The sequence below is a fragment of the Lampetra planeri genome, chromosome 11, assembly GCF_965212315.1.
Source record: "Lampetra planeri chromosome 11, kcLamPlan1.2.h2, whole genome shotgun sequence".
NCBI classification, from domain to species: domain Eukaryota; kingdom Metazoa; phylum Chordata; class Hyperoartia; order Petromyzontiformes; family Petromyzontidae; genus Lampetra; species Lampetra planeri.
Genome location: NC_136117.1, coordinates 1,096,159 through 1,120,245, shown reverse-complemented (window position 1 = coordinate 1,120,245; position 24,087 = coordinate 1,096,159). Strand labels below are relative to the sequence as shown.

Here is a 24,087-nt window from a genome sequence, read left to right as displayed (position 1 = left end):
GGTATACAACAACTTTCATATTTATCTATTTTTTGTGAATGACCACATTGATTCTTCAGACCATTGCTCTATTACCTTTTAGCATGAACTGCAACAAAGTAGAACATAGCACCTGCATGATAGCCTTGTGTTATCTGAATGGTGCAAATACAAAATGTATACATTATTAAATCGTGTGATCTCTTACAGAATGCAGATGGAGTGATTGTAGAGAGACAAATAAAAACCATCAAGGCCACCGATGAGGGTATAGTGGATGGAACATCATTCACAATCCCTGCTATTTCCAAGTAAGCTCACACCCAAATAATGACATGTTTCGTGTAAAAGGATATAATAGCCCACCATCATCGTATTGTGGTGGTGGGGTTTGTGTGTTCCAATGACCCTAAAAGAGCTATGTCGCCTGGAGTATTGCACAAGCCTCCGGCTGGATACTGTTCAGCTTGAAGTTGGCCCCAGTAGATGAGAGTCAGCTCAATAAGACTTTGGGTCTCAGAAAGGAAATTGTTGACGGTTGTCTATGCTTATGCACAGTGGCGGCTCCTGCAAAATCTCTCAGGGGGGGCAAATGTCTGGATGATTGATAAGGATAAGGTCCACCCATGCAATGGATAAATTAACAGCTTAAGCATGTAAAGGCAACTTCACTTCTTTAATATTAATGAAAAATAAAGTGACTCTTACAATACATCTTGTTTGTTTCTATACTCACTATTAAAACAAACCACTCAAGTTTATTTTATTAAAGATTCCACTAGGTGGCGACAAATTATATTGTTGGATGAAACGTGCTTACGTATGATGACGTAAGCACGTATGATGACGTAAGCACGTTAGGGCGAGCCCTCCCGGAAGCCATAGAGAATGCATTGCAGCGCCCCCGTTCGAAAAAAAACATCTTTGAATGTAAGTCTATGGGACCACTCGGGGCGATTCTCAGCTGGAGGGAAATCGCCCAAAAAGAGGCGGTACTCCACAGAACGTAGCATGACGCTGATTGGACTATATCCAGAGGCACAGTGACGGCTAGCGTGACTCTGTGGTTGAATGACATTGGTGGTGCGTCACCCAATCGCCCTAATGAAGAAACCGCCCCTGCTTATGCACCAAACAGGAGTTCAGAGTATTCGGCCTTCTTAGATACGGTGGGTGCAGTGCTCGATAGTGCGTCTACTGACTCCATATCCTTACTGGGCGACTTAAATATTCATGTGGGAAACGATGGAGATACATGGAGAGGCGTGATTGGAAGGAATGGCCCTGATGTGAACCCGAACAGTGAGGTGTCATTGGAATTGTGCGCGAGTGACGGAATGTTAATAACAAACATCATGTTAGAACACAAGGATGCTCGTAAGTGTACTTGGTACCAGAGCACCTTGGGCCGAAGGTCAATGATTGACTTTATAGTTGTGTAGTGAGTCCAACTGAGTCGCAGACGTTGTTCCTTTTAGAGGCAACACATTTATTTTTAACACGTAACACAAGGGGTAACTGCTCCTTCACCAGATAGAGCCTAGGGTGGTGACCACCCAGCTAACTATTCTATGCAGGGAGTTACTGCTACGAAGGATCAGGCCCCTACTCGGGTCTGCAACCACGTGTTTGCCCCGAAGACGTAGAGCTTCAAGCTTGAGATGTAGGCTTCAGCTGGTGGACGTGGAGCTTCGACTTTTAGAAGGCAGCGACCCCGGTCCCTCTCAGGGACCTGCCTTATATCCCCCTACGATCGAGGCCGCTCCGCCCTTGGCTCCTTCCGCCCTTTGGAGCCTTCTAGCTCCCTCTCGATCCCTCTCGAGAGCTCTCCCTGGACACGTGATCACCCCCTAGTCCCCCCATCTGGGGGCCTCTCTATAGACACTCTAGATCACGTGTCTGCAGGGTCAACTAGAGTGCCATGGCCTGGGGCAACCCTGCCCTTGGGCTGACACTCTCCCACTCACCCTCGTGGGACCCCCCACCACATGCTATGCGTAGTGCCTGCGCTATCCAGCGCTCACCAAGCACCGGTAGGGCTGGTACTACACCTGCTCACAGGGTGTATGCGATGACAGTGCATCGCGTGCCATGGCCCTCTCAGGCCGGCACCATGCAGTGACATTCCCGATGTCACTAATGACGACTTGACACACTTCTCTTGAGATGGCACTTTATTGAAGACACGTTCACTTGACGTTAGGCAGAGATCCCACTGCAACAGCCCCGAGTCTCCCACGCATCTCCCTTATATATCAATACGAGGCCACGCCCCCCTTCTCGATCATTCTCACTGACTCTGGTCGCTCGCTCTACCAGCAGACTCTACCGGCAGACTCTACCGTCCTCTTCCGTCACCTGACCATGCTCCCTTCTATAATATTCTCGTAGCCACCAGTCTCTTCGCACTCACAACTGACCTCCCTTTCATTACCTCCCGTGGCCACTAGCCCACTCACACCGCATGCAGGCTCTATTTTAATTATATCACCCCCCCCCCATCACCCCTTCATAAAAATATAACCATCCAGGCTAATACCAAGACTTAAAAAACAAAAATGCACCAATTATGGCAGAATGACAACCCATATCCGCATGGAAAAGAACTCGTCACTTGGCCACATAAGCCACCAACAACACAACATGACGAGTGAGTGGTGCAAGCCACTCCACGCGAATGACAACAACCACACCGGGGTACACAAAAAAAAACGCTTGGCCTTGGGAGTTGACAGTCTACCTTGTGGCTTTGAGAGCCACTATCGCAGCCATACAGCTTTTAACCGGGTCCTTGACGCCGGTCCATCGCATGTGGCAGAGTCTTGTGGGCCTCTGAGAATCAGAGGGTCGCATTCTGTGGGCGGCATAACACATCTCCTCGGGTTTCACAACCATCCCGGATGACTACCCTGGCACGTCGGACACACCAGACCCTGGCCGCACAGAACTTGGAGATGAGATGACTGGGCGGGGATACACGTATGGTTTGAAACGCGATGGGGGGACAAACCAACGGCGATGCCCCATCTATATTTGCACGAACCAAACCCGAATCACTTCCACAATCTCGACCGATGCCCACCATGGCAGTGCTACTTAGGCGATGTTTGCAGCGGTATCTGCAGATAACGCAGCCACAATATGTCATTCACCTGGACGTAACCTGCTGCGCCGCGGTTGCATCCTGCATTTGTTTTCTCGAAGACGCACCCAGTTAAATAGTAATTGGGGCCAAACCGGCACTCGACAACACGTCCAACAAATTGTCCACACGCGTACTCGGCATGCACCAGCCACTGCCTATTTGCATATTCCTTCTCTTCCGGACACATCCGACATGAGCTCTGGTGAAGAGGCTGTCTCCCGTATCAATATGGTGCAGCAATAGAGAAGTACAACCGATGTCACACTTGCTCTCACTGAAAACACCTGAATTTTCAAGAAAAATTACTTAAATTTGCCCCGTTGTGCCTGAGGTAAACCAGGATTCTCGTTACAAGGGTTGCCCACGTTTCATCTGATCTGACTTTCTCTACCCATCACTTCCTCGATGTCTATCGTCATCACCTCACAAAAGGCAGGCTCTCTCCATCGCTTCCACGATATCTGGTGCCACCAGCTCGCAACACGCGGACTCACATGGGCCAACACGGTACCTGCTAGAACCACAGCTGTCCCTCCACCCACACTCAACACCTGCAGGAACGGCTCTAGGCCTGCTCCTAGGATCGTCTACGCACTCGCTAGCACAAGCTCGCGGGCCACACTGTTGGACGGCGTCAGGAGAACCGCCGCATCTGGGTCGGGCGAATGCAACCTCTTGCGCTACTGCAAGGGAACCAACCTCTGCATGGCCGGTGGGATCTATACCGATTCCCTCACCAAGGCCCGAATTACGATGTTCCACCCACTTCCCTTCCAACAGGATCCAAGAGAAAAAATAACTGCTGCCCTGGCGGTATCACTTCACACTTCCGATCCATCAATTTCTGAGGGCATTCTATTCAAACAGTTAGTATCCCACAGGCTCGCCTTTCTGAAATGACAGCAGGCCCTGTCACCTCAATCCCTATAATCCTTTGAACCCCGTTGCTCACCCGCGACCAACGCAACCGACACAACCAACGCGACTGACGCAACCGACATAACCAATACAGGATGCAAGGTGATAATGGAGCCCGGGGGACGCGACCACCTAGATGTGTGAGGTGATGTTTTGGGCCGGGTGTCTAGTGTTGCGACCTGCCTGCCATCATTATGGAGTGGCCCACAGTGAGAACACAGATGCCGCCAACGATGCTGTCCAGGCGCCGCTCCGACCTCCCTGTGCGATGTGCCCCAGCGGACCACACCTGAAGCAGGCCATGGTGGGCCCCCGCTGCAGCGTGGTCACCTCCTTCCTTGGTCCCCAACCTTGAGGCCGTCGCGAAGTCTCCCCCCGGTGTCGAGCCCTCTCATGTACTGCTGCCATCACTTATTCCCCCAGCTCTGGATCCTCTTCTATTGGCAGCCCCACACTCCCTGCTGATCGGACTGTCAGCCTCACCCGACATCAGATCACCTGACCATGCCACCACACGAGGCCGATGGTTCATCCCCTTATTCATCCCCTCATGCGCCTGCAGGCATCGGGCCACCCACAGGGAAGTCTGCACCTCCTCCACAATTGGTAGCACGACTCCCATCTCCTGTACCAGTGCCAGCATTTTCTCCATTGCCAGAAAATACAGCGCCGTCTCGTCCAGCCGTGGGTACGCTATCTGGCCCAGCACCATCAATGCGCTGCGATAAGTGATGGGCATCTCAGCCTCTCTCTGTTTTTGTTGCAGCAACTTCCTCCATGTATTCGATGGGGGATCAAAAACAGCCGCCATCTCACCATACGCCTTTCGTAGCGAAGCCCTTCGCTCCTCCGGCACAGTTCGGAACACCGAGAGGGCATCGTCGTCAAGGGCGGTAGGTAGGGCTCACAGTGCTTCCTCCTGCGACCATCCAATGGCTTGATACGCTGCCTCGAACCTTTGGGTGAAGGCGCCCCAGTCGCCTCCCGCTGCTACAAATTACTTTACAGGTGTCATCCACTGCGGCTGGTTTATTGCTGTTTCCCACGCCATTGGAGTTGCAGCCACCTCAGTTGCCATTTGGCCAACTTTCAAAATGGCGTCCATCGGTTGAGCGGCTTCTACCGTGGGGACTTCCACCATAACCTCCGCGTTTATTTGTTTCTATCGGTCGGCCTCCTCTCTCCTTGTTACCGCCGCCACTCCCTCTTCACCAGTGAGGTTGTTCACCAGGTCCCTGCTGCATGGGGCTTGCTGCAGGGGGGTCTCCCCACCATTTGAAGTCTTTGTCGGTGAGTTCTCCTTACATCCGTGTTGTGGCATGATGACATCCCACTTCTGACACCATTTGTAATGACGACTTGACACACTTCTCTTGAGATAGCACTTTAATGAAGACACGTTCACATGACATCAGGCGGAGATCCCACTGCAACAGCCCCGAGTCTCCCGTGCATCTCCCGTGCATCTCCCTCATATATCAACACGAGACCACGTCCCCCTTCTTGATCTTTCTTGTTGACTCTGGACGCTCCTTCTACCGGCAGACTCTACTGTCCTCTTCTGTCACCTGACCATGCTCCCTTCTCGAACATTCTCGAGGCTACCAGTCCCTTCACACTCACAACTGATACCCCTGTCATTTGCTCCAGTGGCCACTAGTGCATTCGTACTGTAGGCTGACCTCCCTGTAATTACCTCCCGTGGCCGCTAGCCCCCTCACACAGCATGGAGGCTCTATTGTCATTACATTTATATCATAGGACCTAAGGCCATATGTTCTGGACAGTGCGGGTTTTCTGGGAACGTCTGGTGGATAACCCAGTGCAGAAAAATGTAAACTTCCAGAAAAAACTTCTACACACCAGGGGAGGTCATGGACATTTAGTCCGAGTGGATGATGTTTAGAACCACGATTGTCACAATGCAGCTGCAAAAAGCTGTGGTCTGAAGGATACAGTTATTGCCTGTCATGGCAGCAACCCTAGGACACCAGTGGTGAGGGAAGCTGTCAAGATGATGGAGGCTTTCCAAGATATTCTTGGAAAAAGGTCTCCCTATTCAATTGAGAGGTACTGGCTTGTCAAGAGGACAGCAGCAGTAGCAATCGCTGAAGCGAAAGCCCAGGAATGGAAAGAGTTTAGAGAAAGCATAAAGAGGGACTACCAGCATGCCTAAAATATGTTCTGGCAAACCATCCATCCTTAGGAGGGGTTGACGGGACGTGGCTCGGACTGTTTTCCAGTAAGGGTGGCATAACATAGAACTCACTTAAGGAAATAGTTGAGAGGTGGAAGGAGCACTTTGAAGAACTTCTCAACCGAGTGGACATGCCCTCCTCTCAGGAGGCAGCTCTGGAAACAACTGGGGGGTTTTTGATCCATCACGGCTGCTGAAGTCACTGTGACGGTCGAGGTCTTTCATAGCGTCAAAGCTGCTGGGGTGGACGAGACTCGCTCAGAGTTTTTGAAAGCGCTGGACAATGTAGGAGGCTCGTGGTTAACACGCCCCTTCAATGTTGCATGAAAGGTGGACACAGTACCTCTGGATTGGCAAACTGGGGTCGTGATCTCCATTTTTAAGAATGGTGATCACACTCCTCAGCGTCCCAGGTAAAGCCTATGCCATAGTGCTGGAGATGAGGCTGCGTCCAGTGGTCGAGCCTCAAATTCAGGAGGAACAATATGCATTCCGTCAGGGTCATGGAACAATAGACGTATTTTTTTCCTCTCACAGCTATGTGAGGAGTCATGGGAGTATGCTCCTCCAATCTCCCTCTGTTTTGTAGACATGGAGAAGGCATATGACCATGTTCCCTGGAATGTCTTGTTGGAGGTGCTGTGGGATAATGATTTACCGATGCCGCTTGTGTGTTCTATCCGGTCCCTCTATTCCCGGAGTGAGAGCTGTGTCCGTATTCTTGGTGTTAAATCTAAATCGGTCACTGTGGGTGTTGGACTCCGCCAAGGGTGCGTCTTGTCTCCACTCCTGTATGTGATTTTCATCGATAGGATATCAAGGTGCAGCTGAGGTATGGAGAGTATCCAATACGGGTCAAGGAGGTGCGCCACTGCTTTTTGCAGATGACGTCCTCTTTGCCTCGTCAATCTGTGATCACTTGAATGGTTTGATGCCAAGTGTGAAGCGGCTAGGATGAGGATCAGCACCACCAATCTGAGATCATGGTTCACTCCCGGGAGATGGTGGAGTGTGCTCTCCTGGTGAACGTGGAATAGCTACCCTTAGTGGAGGAGTTTAAATACCTTGGTCTCTTTCTCGAGTGATGGTAAGTGGAAGCGGGAGATCGGCCGGCAGATCGGTGCAATGTAGCAGTGATGCGGGTGCTGAACCGTGGTAGTGAAGTGAGAGCTGAGTTCTCGAACAAAGCTCTCGGTTTACAGGTCAATCTAGTTCCCACCCTCACCTATGGTCATGAGTTTTGGGTAATGACCGAAAGGTCGTGGGTACAAGGGGCCAAAATTATGTTTCTCCACATGGTTGCCGGGATCACTCTCCGTGTTAGGGTGAGGAGCTCGGTAATCCGGAGAGCCTCAGTGTCGAGCCGCTGCTCCTCTGCGTCGAGAGGAGCCAGTTGAGGTGGTTCGGACACCTGGTAAGGTTTCGCCCAGTAGACTGCCCCTGGAATTCTATCGGGCACGTCCCACTAGGCGAAGACCCTGGAGCCAGCCTAGGACATGCTGGTGGGACTATGTCGCTCAGCTGACCTGAGAATGCCTGAAAAGGGAGGTCTGGAACGTCCTACTCAACATGCTGCCGCCGTGACCCTCACCAGGACAAGCGGCTTGAGAAACGAACAAACACTTTAGTCAGTAATAATATTTGAATTATTTTGACAGTTTACAATATCCCAGCTCTAGAGAATAAACTGTGTAAAATTTAGTACATCTTCCTGAATAATCCTTAATCACCTTTTTCTTCCATACAGTTTGGGCCATACTGTTACAAAAGCACTGTTATGACATTTAATGTCACGTGCCGTGACATTAAACGCAACATATTTTCCTTTTTAGCTGAGAGATGAAGGGAGCTGCCACCGTGGCATAATGGTGAGCGCACTGAACTTGCAATACAGAGGTTACACATTCAATTGCATCCCTGGCTCTTACGTATCAAGCATGTGTCTGTCTGTGTTTGATTTGAAATTGTAGTCTGCGCCCCTCAATGGAAGGTTTGCAAACTACACAAACTCTCTCCTGAAGCCCACTTGTCGCTAGCAGATCCCAACATCGTCATTCAGCTCTTGAAATATTCCCATATGCAAGAGCAGAATTGGTCATTGTTGTTATGGCCAACTGTTTGTCCCTCTATTGTATGGTTTTATTTGGATTTCTGTGTGTCTTGTGTTAATTTCAATGTCTATGTGTCTGTCTATCTTTTTATGTTGATCTCTGTCTCTATATGTGTGTTCATAATTAAATTTAACTCTCTATGTCTGTTTAATTTAACTGTCCCTGGTTTATTGTTTAATTTCAATGGCTGTGTGTCTTTTTAATTATTTTATGTTAATATATGTGTGTCTTTGTGTTAATTATTGTATTTCATTGTCTGTTGATCAATTTAAACATACCATGGACATATGAGACTTCACCGCGACACGCCGGTTGTGAAGCACTGCTCTAGAGGGCTTTTTCTGTATTGTACTCTTATACATATCAGGCGTGTTGGAAGAGGTTACCCACACTTTACCCCACAGTGACCTGCTTTTTATTGACTTACTATGCTACTGGGTGGAAAGAGGTGGTGGTGTCGTGGGGTAGTTGATAAACCTGTTTCATTCTTGCAACTGCGGCGTCGACTTCTGGATTGCATGTGATCAAACGATTACACTCCTGATGGAGCTGCTGTCATTTATCAGTTAAAAACGTATTCATGTTGTGTTCGTTTCTAGAGACATGCATGTACCCGGTTCACACTGTTTTTTCACAGTTTTTTTATGCACTTACCGGTAATACATAAAATAAATTTTAACAACCCCAGCAATAATGATGCTCACGGTATTGTAATCCACAGACATGGCACTTGGAAGATTTTTGCCCGAATGAGTGGAGCACCCAATATCAACTCATCTGCTGAGTTTGATGTCCGGGAATACAGTATGTAAACATTCAAATCTTCATATTTAATCATACCATTTGTCACGACATTGTGTTCTGCCCACATTCTTCAAGGTTCGTCCAGATTCTCCTATTTCCTCCCTTAACTTAAAAAAACCCATGCAATGTAACTGGGATTGACCATAGCATCTCAATGGTGAAATATTACTTGCAAATTATTCCATTTGAAAACACAACGCAATATCGCCCTTCACTGACAGACTAATGCCTGCTTCCAGACCAGGTGCTAAGATACCTTGTACCTCTTCTTGGTTCTTTCGGTAAAGTCACGTAGAAGGGAAGTAATAAAATAATAAAAATAAAACATAATAAAATAATTCTCACGACGTGTCGGCCACAACGCAAGCAGCCGTCCTCAGGTGGAGAATGAAACACCACCAAGCTTGGAGCGTATATTTAAGCTGGGTTGGGGGGGGAGGTGGGAAGAAGAGCGCCTTGACAAAATAATTTGCATATCAAGAGGAATTTAGCATATGGAAAATGCGTAGGAGGTGGGCGGGGGGATTTCAAATTAATATTATGCCCGTGCATTATGCAGGATTAGCAGCATCAATGGGAGGGGGAAGGGGGGTAGCATTAACAAAGGAAAGGAATGTTAATAGTATGTAGCTGCAGTTACTTAACAACCACGTAGAAAACTAAAGTATAAACTACATAAAAAAACTAAAGTATAAACTACATAGCATCATCAGTATACTTACTATACTCTACAATAAGCTGAGTTACTAACAGTAAGTAATACATTACAATTCTACGTCGTAAAAATTATATAATATGCTTCCATCTAAACTTTATTCTCTTACATCACACGAGTCTACACCGTACTATATACTGCCATAGACAAACCCAACATTAAATTATATACTGTATTGCTATAAACCACCCTATACTTTATACATTTTAATATAACACTATGTATTATTCTACCCACCCTAATGTGTATCACACTGCTATATGTTTACTATACAATTACGATACTATATATTACTTTGTACATTGTATTAAGCATATGAATGTTATACTATTTGTTATTATACACTGTACCATTGACCGTCGTGTCAATGGGTGAGTCGTGGGGGGAAACTTGCAGTGGAGCAAAGAATCCATTCCCTGCGGAGAATACAATGACAGTGAGTGGAACGCGGTCTGAAAGTCACCGTAAACGTGAACACAATCAGTTAAGATCCGAAATGGTTTATTACGTCCTTCCAATGATTGCTAAGCCAGAATCCATCTTCTCGGTTGAAATTGTCTCTGTGTTTGTATATGTGGATCGCCTCATGAACGAATCTCTCATGATAGCCAGATGGCTTGCAGAGAACCTCTGTCTTGGAGAAGTCAATGTCATGTGAGCCCACTGAGTTGTAACAGTGATCTGCCACGGCTGAGGTGTTTGTCTTACCGTGTTTCAGGTCTGCTTTATGTTCACGGATGCGATCCGAGACATGTCGTTTGGTTTCCCCAATGTAACTGGTACCACAGAGGCAACTTAGTTTGTAGACGCCAGGGTACTGTATGTCTGGAACCACATCTTTTACAGACGGGACCAGATCACGGATTTTATGTACTGTGTTGAATCGGACCTGGATCTTGTGTTTAATCAGGATTTTGGAGATCTTTTTTGTGACCCCAGCAATGTAGGATAAGGTGATGGTCTTGAAAGGCTCCTCAAAAGGATCCTTCTTGATGGTTGGAGTGATGGCTTTGCGGATTGTGTAGTCGGAGTAACCATTAGCCTTAAGAGCTTGGCGTACGTGTTTGAGTTCACTGGCAATGTGTTCCTGGTCGGAGATGCATTGGGCTCTATGGTATAGAGTCTTGATGAGAGAATTCTTCTGGGATGGATGGTGGTGGGAATCCGGTTTTAGGTAAGCATCCGTATGGGTGGCTTTCCTGTAGACAGAGTGGCTCATTGAACTATCAGGTCTCATTTTAATTAGGACATCCAAAAAGGGTAGCTTGCCATCTTTTTCGACTTCCATGGTGAATATGATGGCTGGGTGTATGGAATTGATGTGGTCGAGAAATTGGTCTAGAGCAGGCCGGCCATGTGGCCAGATGACAAAAGTGTCGTCTACGTACCTCTTCCATAAGGTCGGGCGTAGAGTGGCAGTCTGGATGGTGTCAGTCTCAAATTCTCCATGAAGATGTTGGCTACAACCGGAGATAGGGGGGAGCCCATTGGGGTGCCCTCAGTTTGCTTGTAGAAAGTTACATTCCAGGTGAAGTATGTATTGGTTAAGCAGTGTCTCACCAGGGGGGGTACCCCAGCATTCAGTCCTTGATGAACCAAGTCTTCAATGATTGCGATGGTGTCAGGTACAGGAACTTTGGTGAATAAGGAAACCACATCACAACTGACAAGCAGGTCGTCTGGGGACAGGGCAATCCCCTTGATTGTCGATACCAAGTCAGTAGAGTTTAGTACCGCAGAGGTGGTTTTTTCCAGTGAAAGGCCGTAGGATTTCAGACAAAAAACGAGCCAATTTATAGGTGGGGGAGTTGATAGTAGAGACAATGGGACGAAGAGGTGTATCTTCTTTATGTATCTTTGGCAAGCCGTAAGATCTTGGTGACCTGGCTGCAGAAGGTTTCAACGAGAACTGTTTGGTCTGATCGATTAATGCGGTTGAATCAGAAATGATTTGCTTGGTTTTTGAGACGAGGCTGTTGGTGGGGTCTCTTTTTATTTTTGTATATCTGCCATCGTTGAGTAGTTCTTGGATTTTGTTGTTGTATTCTGTTTTGTCCATGATGACAGTGGCATTGCCTTTGTCGGCTGAGAGGATGACAATGTCATCCCTCTTTTTTAATTGAGCTAATTCAAAACGCTCATCTTTGCTGATGTTGCTAGCTGGCATCGTAGCGTTTTTGAGGGTTGCAGAGATTTCAGATCTTGCTACGTCTGCAGCGATGTGACTCAGGCCCTTGAGAGCTACATCTACTCTAGCAATTATATTATTACTGTTAGTAACTCAGCTTATTGTAGAGTATAGTAAGTATACTGATGATGCTATGTAGTTTATACTTTAGTTTTTTATGTAGTTTATACTTTAGTTTTCTACGTGGTTGTTTAGTAACTGCAGCTACATACTATTAACATTCCTTTCCTTTGTTAATGCTACCCCCCTTCCCCCTCCCTTTGATGCTGCTAATCCTGCATAATGCACGGGCATAATATTAATTTGAAACCCCCCCGCCCACCTCCTACGCATTTTCCATATGCTAAATTCTTCTTGATATGCAAATTATTTTGTCAAGGCGCTCTTCTTCCCAACCCCCCCCCCCCCAACCCAGCTTAAATATACGCTCCAAGCTTGGTGGTGTTTCATTCTTCACCTGAGGACGGCTGCTTGCGTTGTGACCGAAACGTCGTGAGAATTATTTTATTATGTTTTATTTTTATTACTTTATTACTTCCCTTCTACGTGACTTTACCGAAAGAACCAAGAAGATGAATCCCTGCAGTCACGAAAACTTTAAATCGAAATTTAACCGCCTCTATGGGGAGGGTTTCCACATAACTTTGAGATCCTTCAACAAGCTCCGGGATAAGAAGGCTCAGCTTATCGAGTCTCTCACCTTTCTGAAGAAATGCCGCGACTCTAAGGTAATACCAAACGCATTTACACTAACATCTGCTGCTGTAACTTTTTCTAATGCGAAACGAATTCTGCCTAGAACTAGCTTAGCTCTTATCTCAGAGAAAATCAGATTTATGCGCACCGAACTAGATCAGTTAGACAAGGTACTCTACAAATCACACTTATCTTTGAGTGCAACAGTGTCCACATCGGATTGGGAACATGTAGATAAAATGACTGCCTCTTCAGCTGCCGCTATGTCGACCAATGTAAGGACAACTTGATTTCCAAATTCAACCTCCTCTCAAACAAGAAACCGGACCCACACATTGAAAAGCTAGATGTTAACAAAGTCGTAATTAATCGCAATAACAGTTCTATTTCTGAAGGTCTGAAATCCGTTTTAGCTAAAGGACTAAACTTTGCAGTCACACCTAGACACATACCAGTTAATGATATAATTGCAAGTGTAGATGTAGCTCTCAAGGGCCTGAGTCACATCGCTGCAGACGTAGCAAGATCTGAAATCTCTGCAACCCTCAAAAACGCTACGATGCCAGCTAGCAACATCAGCAAAGATGAGCGTTTTGAATTAGCTCAATTAAAAAAGAGGGATGACATTGTCATCCTCTCAACCGACAAAGGCAATGCCACTGTGATCATGGACAAAACAGAATACAAAAACAAAATCCAAGAACTACTCAACGATGGCAGCTATACAAAAATAAAAAGAGACCCCACCAACAGCCTCGTCTCAAAAACCAAGCAAATCATTTCTGATTCAACCGCATTAATTGATCAGACCAAACAGTTCTCGTTGAAACCTTCTGCAGCCAGGCCACCAAGATTATACGGCTTGCCAAAGATACATAAAGAAGATACACATCTTCGTCCCATTGTCTCTAATATCAACTCCCCCACCTATAAATTGGCTCGTTTTTTGTCTGAAATCCTACGGCCTTTCACTGGAAAAACCACCTCTGCGGTACTAAACTCTACTGACCTAGTATCGACAATCAAGGGGAATGCCCTGTCCCCAGACGACCTGCTTGTCAGTTTTGATGTGGTTTCCTTATTCACCAAAGTTCCTGTACTTGACACCATCGCAATCATTGAAGACTTGGTTCATTAAGGACTGAATGCTGGGGTACCCCCCCTGGTGAGAACCTGCTTAACCAATACATACTTCACCTGGAATGGAACTTTCTACAAGCAAACTGAGGGCACCCCAATGGGCTCCCCCCTTTCTCCGGTTGTAGCCAACATCTTCATGGAAAATTTGAGACTGACGCCATCCAGACTGCCACTCTACGCCCGACCTTATGGAAGAGGTACGTAGACGACACTTTTGTCATCTGGCCACATGGCCGGCCTGCTCTAGACCAATTTCTCGATCACATCAATTCCATACACCCAGCCATCAGATTCACCATGGAAGTCGAAAAAGATGGCAAGCTACCCTTTTTGGATGTCCTAATTAAAAGGAGACATGATGGTTCAATGAGCCACTCTGTCTACAGGAAAGCCACCCATACGGATGCTTACCTAAAACCGGATTCCCACCACCATCCATCCCAGAAGAATTCCATGATCAAGACTCGATACCATAGAGCCCAATGCATCTCCGACCAGGAACACATTGCCAGTGAACTCAAACACGTACGCCAAGCTCTTATGGCTAATGGTTACTCCGACTACACAATCCGCAAAGCCATCACTCCAACCATCACGAAGGATCCTGTTGAGGAGCCTTTCAAGACCATCACATTACCCTACATTGCTGGGGTCACAAAAAAGATCTCCAAAATCCTGATTAAACACAAGATCCAGGTCCGATTCAACACAGTACATAAAATCCGTGATCTGGTCCCGTCTGTAAAATATGTGGTTCCAGACATACAGTACCCTGGCGTCTACAAATTAAGTTGCCTCTGTGGTAGCAGTTACATTGGGGAAACCAAATGACATGTCTCAGACCGCATCCGTGAACATAAAGCAGACCTGAAACACGGTAGGACAAACACCTCCGCCGTGGCAGATCACTGTTACAACTCAGTGGGCTCACATGACATTGACTTCTCCAAGACAGAGGTTCTCTGCAAGTCATCTGGCTATCATGAGAGATTCGTTCATGAGGCGATCCACATATACAAACACAAAGACAATTTCAACCGAGAAGATGGATTCTGGCTTAGCAATCATTGGAAGGACGTAATAAACCATTTCGGATCTTAACTGATTGTGTTCACGTTTACGGTGACTTTCAGACCGCGTTCCACTCACTGGCATTGTATTCTCCGCAGGAAATGGATTCTTTGCTCTGCTGCAAGTTTCCCCCCACGACTCACCCATTGACACGACGGTCAATGGTACAGTGTATAATAACAAATAGTATAACATTTATATGCTTAATACAATGTACAAAGTAATATATAGTTTCGTAATTGTATAGTAAACATATAGCAGTGTGATACACGTTAGGGTGGGTAGAATAATACATAGTGTTATATTAAAATGTATAGGGTGGTTTATAGCAATACAGTATATAATTTAATGTTGGGTTTGTCTATGGCAGTATATAGTACGGTGTAGACTCGTGTGATGTAAGAGAATAAAGTTTAGATGGAAGCATATTATATATTTTTTACGACGTAGAATTGTAATGTATTACTTACTGTTAGTAACTCAGCTTATTGTAGAGTATAGTAAGTATACTGATGATGCTATGCAGTTTATACTTTAGTTTTTTATGTAGTTTATACTTTAGTTTTCTACGTGGTTGTTTAGTAACTGCAGCTACATACTATTAACATTCCTTTCCTTTGTTAATGCTACCGCCCTTCCCCCTCCCTTTGATGCTGCTAATCTTGCATAATGCACGGGCATAATATTAATTTGAAACCCCCCCGCCCACCTCCTACGCATTTTCCACATGCTAAATTCTTCTTGATATGCGAATTATTTTGTCAAGGCGCTCTTCTTCCCACCTCCCCCCCCCCCAACCCAGCTTAAATATACGCTCCAAGCTTGGTGGTGTTTCATTCTTCACCTGAGGACGGCTGCTTGCGTTGTGGCCGAAACGTCGTGAGAATTATTTTATTATGTTTTATTTTTATTATTTTATTACTTCCTTTCTACGTGACTTTACCGAAATAACCAAGAAGATGAATCCCTGCAGTCACGAAAGCTTTTAATCGAAATATACCTTGTACCTACAAGGATAGCTGCCACTGGGGGTGCCCCTTTAAAAATGTTTGAGATGACTTGTGATGTAAATTGGTTATTAGGGTGTGATGTGCTCTGTGATGTCTGGACCTGAAGGGCGCTGTTTAAAAAACACATAATTGTACCAAGAATGTTTCATGGAACAATGTAGATATGTTAAAATATAATGCCAAACGGTGTCTTTAAAACAAAATGTATTGTATGCTGTAATTTGATGTGTAGGGTTTTCAAACATTTTTATGTAATTCGTAAAAAGTAAGATGTTTTATATGCGTATTAAACACACACAAGCTTATTTGCACATTAATATTTCCCCAGTCTTGCCGACCTTTGAGGTGAAGATTAATCCCAAGCAAAGAGTGTTTCACATCAACGATGAAGAGTTTGTTGTGGACATCACTGCCAAGTAAGGCAATGTAATATCTTCTCATCTATATATGTTGAGGTGATAGATATTTATATTACACCACATGCTAAAGCCCACAACGAATATGCTAATAGTACCAACTTTCATGCTTATAATCAGTGGAAAATTGGCTAAACATTAAAACAGCAAACACCACCTGTCACTATCCTGCTGAAAGATACCAAGAGGACAGTAACGTGGCCCATTGGTAGCGCATTGCCACCTTCCTGCCAATGTTCATAGTTCTAATTCAGCAGAACAACCTGGTTAATACTGTGGGAATATTAACTGTAGACTACTAGACGCCATCTGCTTCACAGTGGACGTGAAAAACCGTGTGAAGTCATTGGAAATGAGTAGGCAAGTGTTTGCAGGCCTCACGGTCAATATTTGGAAATGTTCCCTTAGGTTATTGACTTTCAATTACACAAAGCAACAACACCCTCGACTGTGAAATTACTGCAGACTGTGCATGTGAAACAGTTGGGTGCGAATAAGAAGATAGGCGTGGATGAAAATATATTATTCATTTTTGTATTGTTTACTCTGACTTTCCGTCAAAGCCCGATTCACTGAACCTGTATTGCATTGTCTGGTATAAAACAACTTAAAGGCCCAAATAATACATATATACACATATTCGTGACAACTCCACTCAACCCACCAGTTAAATGTCATATAAGTAAAGCAACATAGAACCAGTATATCATCTTATGATATATGTAGTGTCTTGGTCCAAGGTGCTTTACAAAAATTATAAAATTGTATATTGGATAATTTGTTAAAATAAAGTGAGGTTATTAACAGGACCCTGCGGGGTGGGCTGGTAGGAACGAATAACCAAAGAATATAAACATAATGTATTATTACACTTGTTTAGTCAGGAAAGCCCCACTGAGTCTAAAGGTTTTTGTAGGGTCCTGCCAAGTGTTTGCAGTCGGGGGCGATGTTGCTACACCGAATCGGACGATACGAAGGGAGAGTGTGAGGCCTAGTTCTAGACTTTAGGCCTAGCTGTAGGCGTTAGGCCGCTGTGAGTTAATTTGTAATTTAAATGTTTTAATTATTAATGTTAAAGCTTTAAATGTAAATTTTTCTATTTAAAAACATCAGGAAATGTAACATTGTAAAACATTAACTCCCTTTCACACACGCGGGGGTACGATACGAAGGGAGAGGTTGAGGCCTAGTTCTAGGCTTTAGGCGTAGCTGTAGGCTTTAGGCCGCCGTGAGTTAATTTTAAAATTAAATGTTTTTATTATTTATGTCAAAGCTTTAAATTTAAATGTTTCTATTTAAAAGCATCAGGGAATGTAACATTGTTAAACATTAACTCCCTTGCACACACGCGGGGGTACGATACGAAGGGAGAGTGATAGGCGTAGTTCGAGGCTTTAGGCCTAGCTGTAGGCTTTAGGGCGCTGTGAGTTATTTTTTAATTACAAAGTTTTAATCAAAAGCTATCCCAGGGAATTATAAGGGAATGTTACACTTGTTTATCCAGGAAAGCCTCACTGAGTCTAAAGGTTTTTGTAGGGTCATGCCAAGTGTTTTCAGTAGGGAGCGATGTTGCTACACGTAATCGGACATCGGACGGACGGACGGACGATATTATTTTTTAATTTCAAAGTTTTAATTAAAAGCTATCTCAGGGAATTATAAGGGAATGTTACACTTGTTTAGCCAGGAAAGCCTCATTAATTTAAATGTTTTAATTAAAAGCTATCTGAGGGAATTATAAGGGAATGTTACACTTGTTTAGCCAGGAAAGCATCACTGAGTCTAAAGGTTTTTGTAGGGTCATGCCAAGTGTTTGCAGTAGGGGGCGATGTTGCTACACGGTCGGACGGACGGTCGGACGGACGGACGGACAGACGGACGGACGGTCGGACGGACGGACGGACGGACGATATAATCTATTGTAGGCTGGTCCACTTCGTTCCTACCAGTAAAAGTGGTGTTATAGCTATGGTAACATTAAGGAGGACAGGTGGGAGTGGTTAAGGAGGGGTTTTGGGTAGGGGTAGGGACAGATGTTGGGCTTGTAACAGGGGTTTGGGTAGTGATAGGGGTTGGGGTAATGATAGGGGTAGGCCTGGTTGTAGCTGGGGGGTCGGGGACAAGGAGTAGTAGTAGGATAGGCAAGGGAGAAGGGATGGGTATAAGGGAGAAATGGAAGCAGGTTCAATCTAGATTTTAAGTTTTCGTGACTGCAGGAATCCATACTCTTTGGTTCTTTTGGTAAAATCACGTATGTATAAAGTAAAATGAATCACAACGTTTCGATTGCAACACAAGAAATCATCATCAGGTGGGAAAACCACAGCAAGAAACAGTATTTTTTTACAGTCAGCATTCGGCAACTTTCCTCCTGATAACGATCGCTTGTGTTGTGATCGAAACGTCTAAGTCTTTTTGTTATTTTCTTTGAACCATCTACATGACTTTACTGAAAACCCAAAGAATATGAACCCTGCCCTTCCTGCTGTGAGGCACGAGTCTTACCATTGCGTCACCCTGCTGCCGTAAATGTGCATAACTTTTTGTCTTTATTGTTACAGTTACTTTAATCAGGAACTCGTGTCTGGTACAGCATATGTACGATATTTTCTTGAAAACGGAGATGCACCAAAACTGGTTGATTCCAGTTCTATCACGGTAAGCAGCGTGTTCTGAATTAATGTACTTGTTTCCTGTAATAACATGTTGTATTCACGCCAATATTATAGCACAAGGACATCACGAAGGCACTGTTTCTCAGACACAAGCTTTAGTAGTTTAACTGTAGGGGGTGATGTTGCAATGTGTAATCCCATTTCAGTAATTTGTCAGTAATTTTTCAACTTTTGCAAATTTGTACCATCACACCGCCCACAATGGCCTAATTTTTTTTATTACGTCAGGGTAACTTTAATAAGCACTATGAAGCAGACCGTGCATATTTGTGCGGTTAATACACCAACAGTAATAACCAGGGAAGCCTGCCGGCTTCGAACTACAAACTTTCGAGGCAAGCGATGAGCATGGTTACTGCTGGGCCACTCCTAACACATCACATACATGCAAAACATTTTTGGCACAATAGTGAAGAAGTTGACAGGCACGGAGTGACATTTGTTCACTGCATACAAGACTGAGTCACATGATACAAGTTCATTAGCAGTTGCTTATTTTACCTTCATAAGCTTGATTGGAGCACATGGTACAGATACATGGTCTAGCGATACCGTGTTTGCCACATGTTGCAGAGGTCCATGGTCGACATCCAGCCAGCTGCCCTGGTTAATATCATAGGTGTATTAACCGTAAAATACACACTGTCTGCTTGAGTGGATGTTAAAGATTCCATAACTCAATTAAAACATGAATAGGCCATTGTTTGTTCATGAAGCCATCCAGATATACAAACATAGACATAACTTCAACCGAGAGAATGAAATCAAATTGAGCAATCACTGGAATGATGTTATTAACCAGGTAAAATCTTAATTGCTCTTATAGCTTGCTTACACACTCGCATTTCCAGTATCTGTGTAATAAAGGACTCCTTCACACGATGTTGGTCTCCGTCTGTCCTTTATTGATGTTCTTCTCCTTCGCACCCCGCTGGCCTCCTCCTCTGCCCAGCGTCGTCTCTCCTCGCGCCCCGTGCACTCTGCAGCCACCCCGCTGCTCCGTGTGCTCCCGCACACTCTGCAGCCACTCTGCTGCCCGTGCAACCTCGCACGGTCCGCTAGCCCTCCGCTAGCCCCGTGCAACCCGCACAGTCCCGCTAGCCACTCTGCTAGCCCCGTGCAACCTCGCACCCTCCGCTAGCCCCGTGCTACCCGCACGGTCCCGCTAGCCACTCTGCTAGCCCCGTGCAACCTCGCACGCCCTGTGTGCCCCGCACACTCCGCTCTCTCTCCGCACACCGCTAGCTGGCGGTGTGCCAAGCCCTATCAGCCTCGCGGCTGATGGCACGGCGGCCACCCAACGTGGTCTCGCCTCTTCACTCCCTCGACTTCCCAGATCTCTTCCGGGCTCCCTCCTATAACCTCTCCCCTACGTGACCCTGGCTCCTCCCTCTCGGATCGTCACATCCGGCCTTCCCATTTACGCTCGCATTACACCACCCCCCCCCCTAAAGAAAAAATCCAGCCGTCCTCGGCTAAAACAGGACAAAATAATGCGAGCGAAGGCATCACAATCAGAAATCACCCCAGACACAACGGAGATTATAACAACAACACAAGTAACGAAAGGGGAGGGATCAGGATCCGGTACAGAACACCGGCCCGTCCTCCGCGCAACAAGCAACAAGAATTAAGAATGGAACAATGCACAACAACGGCAACCAACACGCAAGAACGGCCGACGCGCATAACCCAGGAATGCGGTGTCTTAGAGCGTGTTCGTGTTGCTGTTCCATCCGCTCGGCTCAAGTCCAACGTCAGAGAGCAACTGGTAGAGCCGGAGTGACGAACGGGCGCTCAATTCCTCCTTCAAGTCCACATCCGGTAACACCCAGTGTGGCAGGCGCCGAAGATCTGTGACGAGAAGGAGAATCCAACCCCCTGAGGCACAGCACAACAACGCACATCCGCATGTCGTACACGACAGCCACCCGGCCCCAGGGTAGTGGAGATGATGTAAATCTGGCCCGCTTAAGGAAAACCCCAATAAATACCCAAAATAGACGCGATGGATGCCCCAGTATTTACATTTTAACAACAATATTATTTACACGTGACAACAGCAACAACAAAAACATTTTTCCTGCTCTTGTCCACCAGCAGTCCTCCCTTGAGGACCAGCACAGATATCTCACATACACAGCATGTACCCACTGTCACTCTCAACAAGCCCCCAGCCGCACACCCTCGCGTGGAGAGAGCCACGCTCCCCAGCGGTAACATTTAACCCGCCTTCACCCTCACCGTGGTCGTCCAACCACAGCAACATCCACTGACCATACACTCGGCTAGTGCAATTTCGGGGACGAGCAACAACTCAGCCATGCTCCTCCCTTACCATCCCATCAGCGATGGACACACACCAGCATCTTATAGTCTTACGCTTTATAGCCAAGGGAAGATTCATCCCTCGGCAAGGCCAGACCCCATCAACCTTCCCACGGGCAATGTTCCCTTACACATTCAATAACGCCCTAACCCAGAGCGGAACAAGTCCGCGGCCCTTCCCGCTGGAGGACCCGCAAGGGGAATCCCCGCCCTATGCTAGCCAGGTCACCCCGTTCGCTGCTACGTATCGGAACCTCTACTCCTGAATCACATGAGCCCCCGGCACACCAGGTTCAGTCTGCCACCGCACAACTGAACCACGACTCCCCGAGCCATATGAGCCCACGGCCCATTAGTTTGAGACATACCACGGAGTGTCTCGCCTCCGGGCTGTCAGGTCAGCCATCGGCCATAGGCCGATGTGACCACAACTCGTGCATCTAATTCTAGATTTGAAGCTTTCGTGACTGCAAGGAATCATTTTCTTAGGTTTTTTCGGTAAAGTCACGTAGGTAAAACATCAAAATTAATGAAAATAAAATAAAATAAAACAAAAATCACGACGTTTCGGAGGCAACACAAGTCTCCGTCGTGCATCACCCACTCAACAATGGCAGGCATATACTGATGAAATATTTGCCCCAGAATAGAACCCAGCCAGCATCTCCGTCCCAAAATGCTTGTGCAATGACACGCCCCCCTTAGTCAGCCACGTGCCACTACGCTCCTGTTACCCCGATGGGCGCCAACACGCCAGCATTGCGCACAACATGCAATGCACGCACACAAGTTAGAGCGCAACACGAGAGTCAAGGGATGCTATCCATAACCACATCCCCGCTGCTCGACGTGTATACTCAAAATAGTGGTGACCCGCGCGAAGCGCCCCACCGAGGTTTTTCCCCCGCGCTCAAAATGGCGGCCCCCTGCGGCAAGCGCATCCCCGCGATAATCCGGCGTGCACACAAAATGGCGGCCCCCTTGCGACAAGCGCATCCCCGCAATTTCCCGCTCGCGCTGAAAATGGCGGGCCAACGTGCGAACACGTCGCCACTTTTCCCCGTACGTGCACCCCAGCTGCCCTTTGCTGGGGGTCACAACACACTTCCCCCGTCACGTTTTAACAACCCGCCAACGATAGGACGCACAGCCGCAGCTTGCTGTGCACAGCAGTCATATCGGGGGAATTTTTACCCATATTTGACCAAGACACATTGCTTACACACCAACTCGCAATGCAACCCCTGGCCGCATGCAATCAACAGAATTAGCGACGCCACTTGGCGGCAATTTACGGCCCCATCTCTCAACACTCGCAATTTGCTTTAACACACACGCAATCTCGTGTGCATGAACACCCATACGACCAAATTTTTGGGTCCCCCCCGAATTTTTACCAATTTCCGAACAGGTACGAACAATTAATAACAATCCCGAACCCAATGGTCAACCAATGCACCGCACTCCGTATCCGTACAGAACAATGTATACAGCACATGCCGTCATCATATCGCGATCACAAGCGTACATTTATGCACAATAGCAAGCAGAGCTGCAGGCAGACACACCATTAACTCAGTCGTACCATGCAGCAACAACACCCAAACATTTTTTTTTTATTAACCACGTCGCACACGGCAACCCACGGGATGGTACAGCGCGGGATACACGATGCAACCGAATTAATAATTAATTTCGCCATCAAGATAACAACTCCACGCCGCAACGCACACACACTATTTGACACTGAGCAAACAAGCAGATAGCGCGTCCATCGTCAACACACACACAGCCCGAACCGCGCTCCCCACGCTCAAGACATGACAACAATCGCCCCCCCGCCCCGGCACACGCTAGATGGGTGAGGTGTGTGTTAGGGCCGGGTGCATATCGTTACGACTCGCCCGGGCTGCAGTGAGCAGAGGACGGCAGGGTGGTAACTTGAGATGCCTCACAGAACTCGAACGGTGAGCGCGGCGTCCTCCCTTGACTGCTCCGGTGTCTCGCACATGAGCCAGGACGGGAGAGCTCCCGCCCCAGCAGCAGCAGCAGCGTCGGCGTCCTCTCCTTGCGGCTCCTCCCCGCAAAACAGCAGCTCAGTAGCAGGCTGCACACCACGCGGCGCCTCCAAGATGGCAGCGCACGGCCGCCTCTCCGCCGCGATGTTGAAGATGGCGGCGGCTTCCTGCCACGGCGACGACAAGATGGCGGCTTCCCGCCGTTCCTCCCCGACCACACCCAAGATGGCGGCGCCCTGCCGCGTGTCAGAGAGGGTGGGAAGCGTGGGCCAGGCCCCAATGGCGGACGGCTCAGCCCCACTCGAAGGCTCACCGCTTTCAGGCCCGCCGCGTGGCCGATCAGGCCTCGTCGCCGGCGCCTCCAGGGTGACAAAATCCAGCAGAACGGCCCGCAGCGATTCAAGTTGGACTGCCACGTGGCTGCTGGAGGACGTGCACCGGCGGCCGTTTCTTCATCGTCGGAAGACGTAACAAGTGGGTTACGCTTTTTCAAGTTCTCGGCCCTCTTCCTCGATGTTATTTAGCCTTGAAAAAGTCCACTTCTGACTCCAATGTAATAAAGGACTCCTTCACACGATGTTGGTCTCCGTCTGTCCTTAATTGATGTTCTTCTCCTCCGCACCCCGCTGGCCTCCTCCTCGGCCCAGCGTCGTCTCCCCTCGCGCCCCGCGCACTC

General features: G+C 47.1%; 1 protein-coding gene across 2 annotated transcripts in view; it reads left to right on the top strand.

Annotated features, from left to right (window-relative positions):
* LOC144721178 (complement C3) overlaps window positions 1-24,087 on the top strand; it is a 239,441-nt gene that overhangs the window by 39,033 nt on the left and 176,321 nt on the right. For both annotated transcript variants that reach the window (XM_078598569.1, XM_078598568.1), the window contains exons 5-8: window positions 190-290; window positions 9,072-9,154; window positions 16,303-16,390; window positions 18,952-19,048. In XM_078598569.1, coding sequence (XP_078454695.1) covers window positions 190-290; window positions 9,072-9,154; window positions 16,303-16,390; window positions 18,952-19,048 — 369 coding nt within the window. The remainder of the gene's footprint in view (window positions 1-189; window positions 291-9,071; window positions 9,155-16,302; window positions 16,391-18,951; window positions 19,049-24,087) is intronic.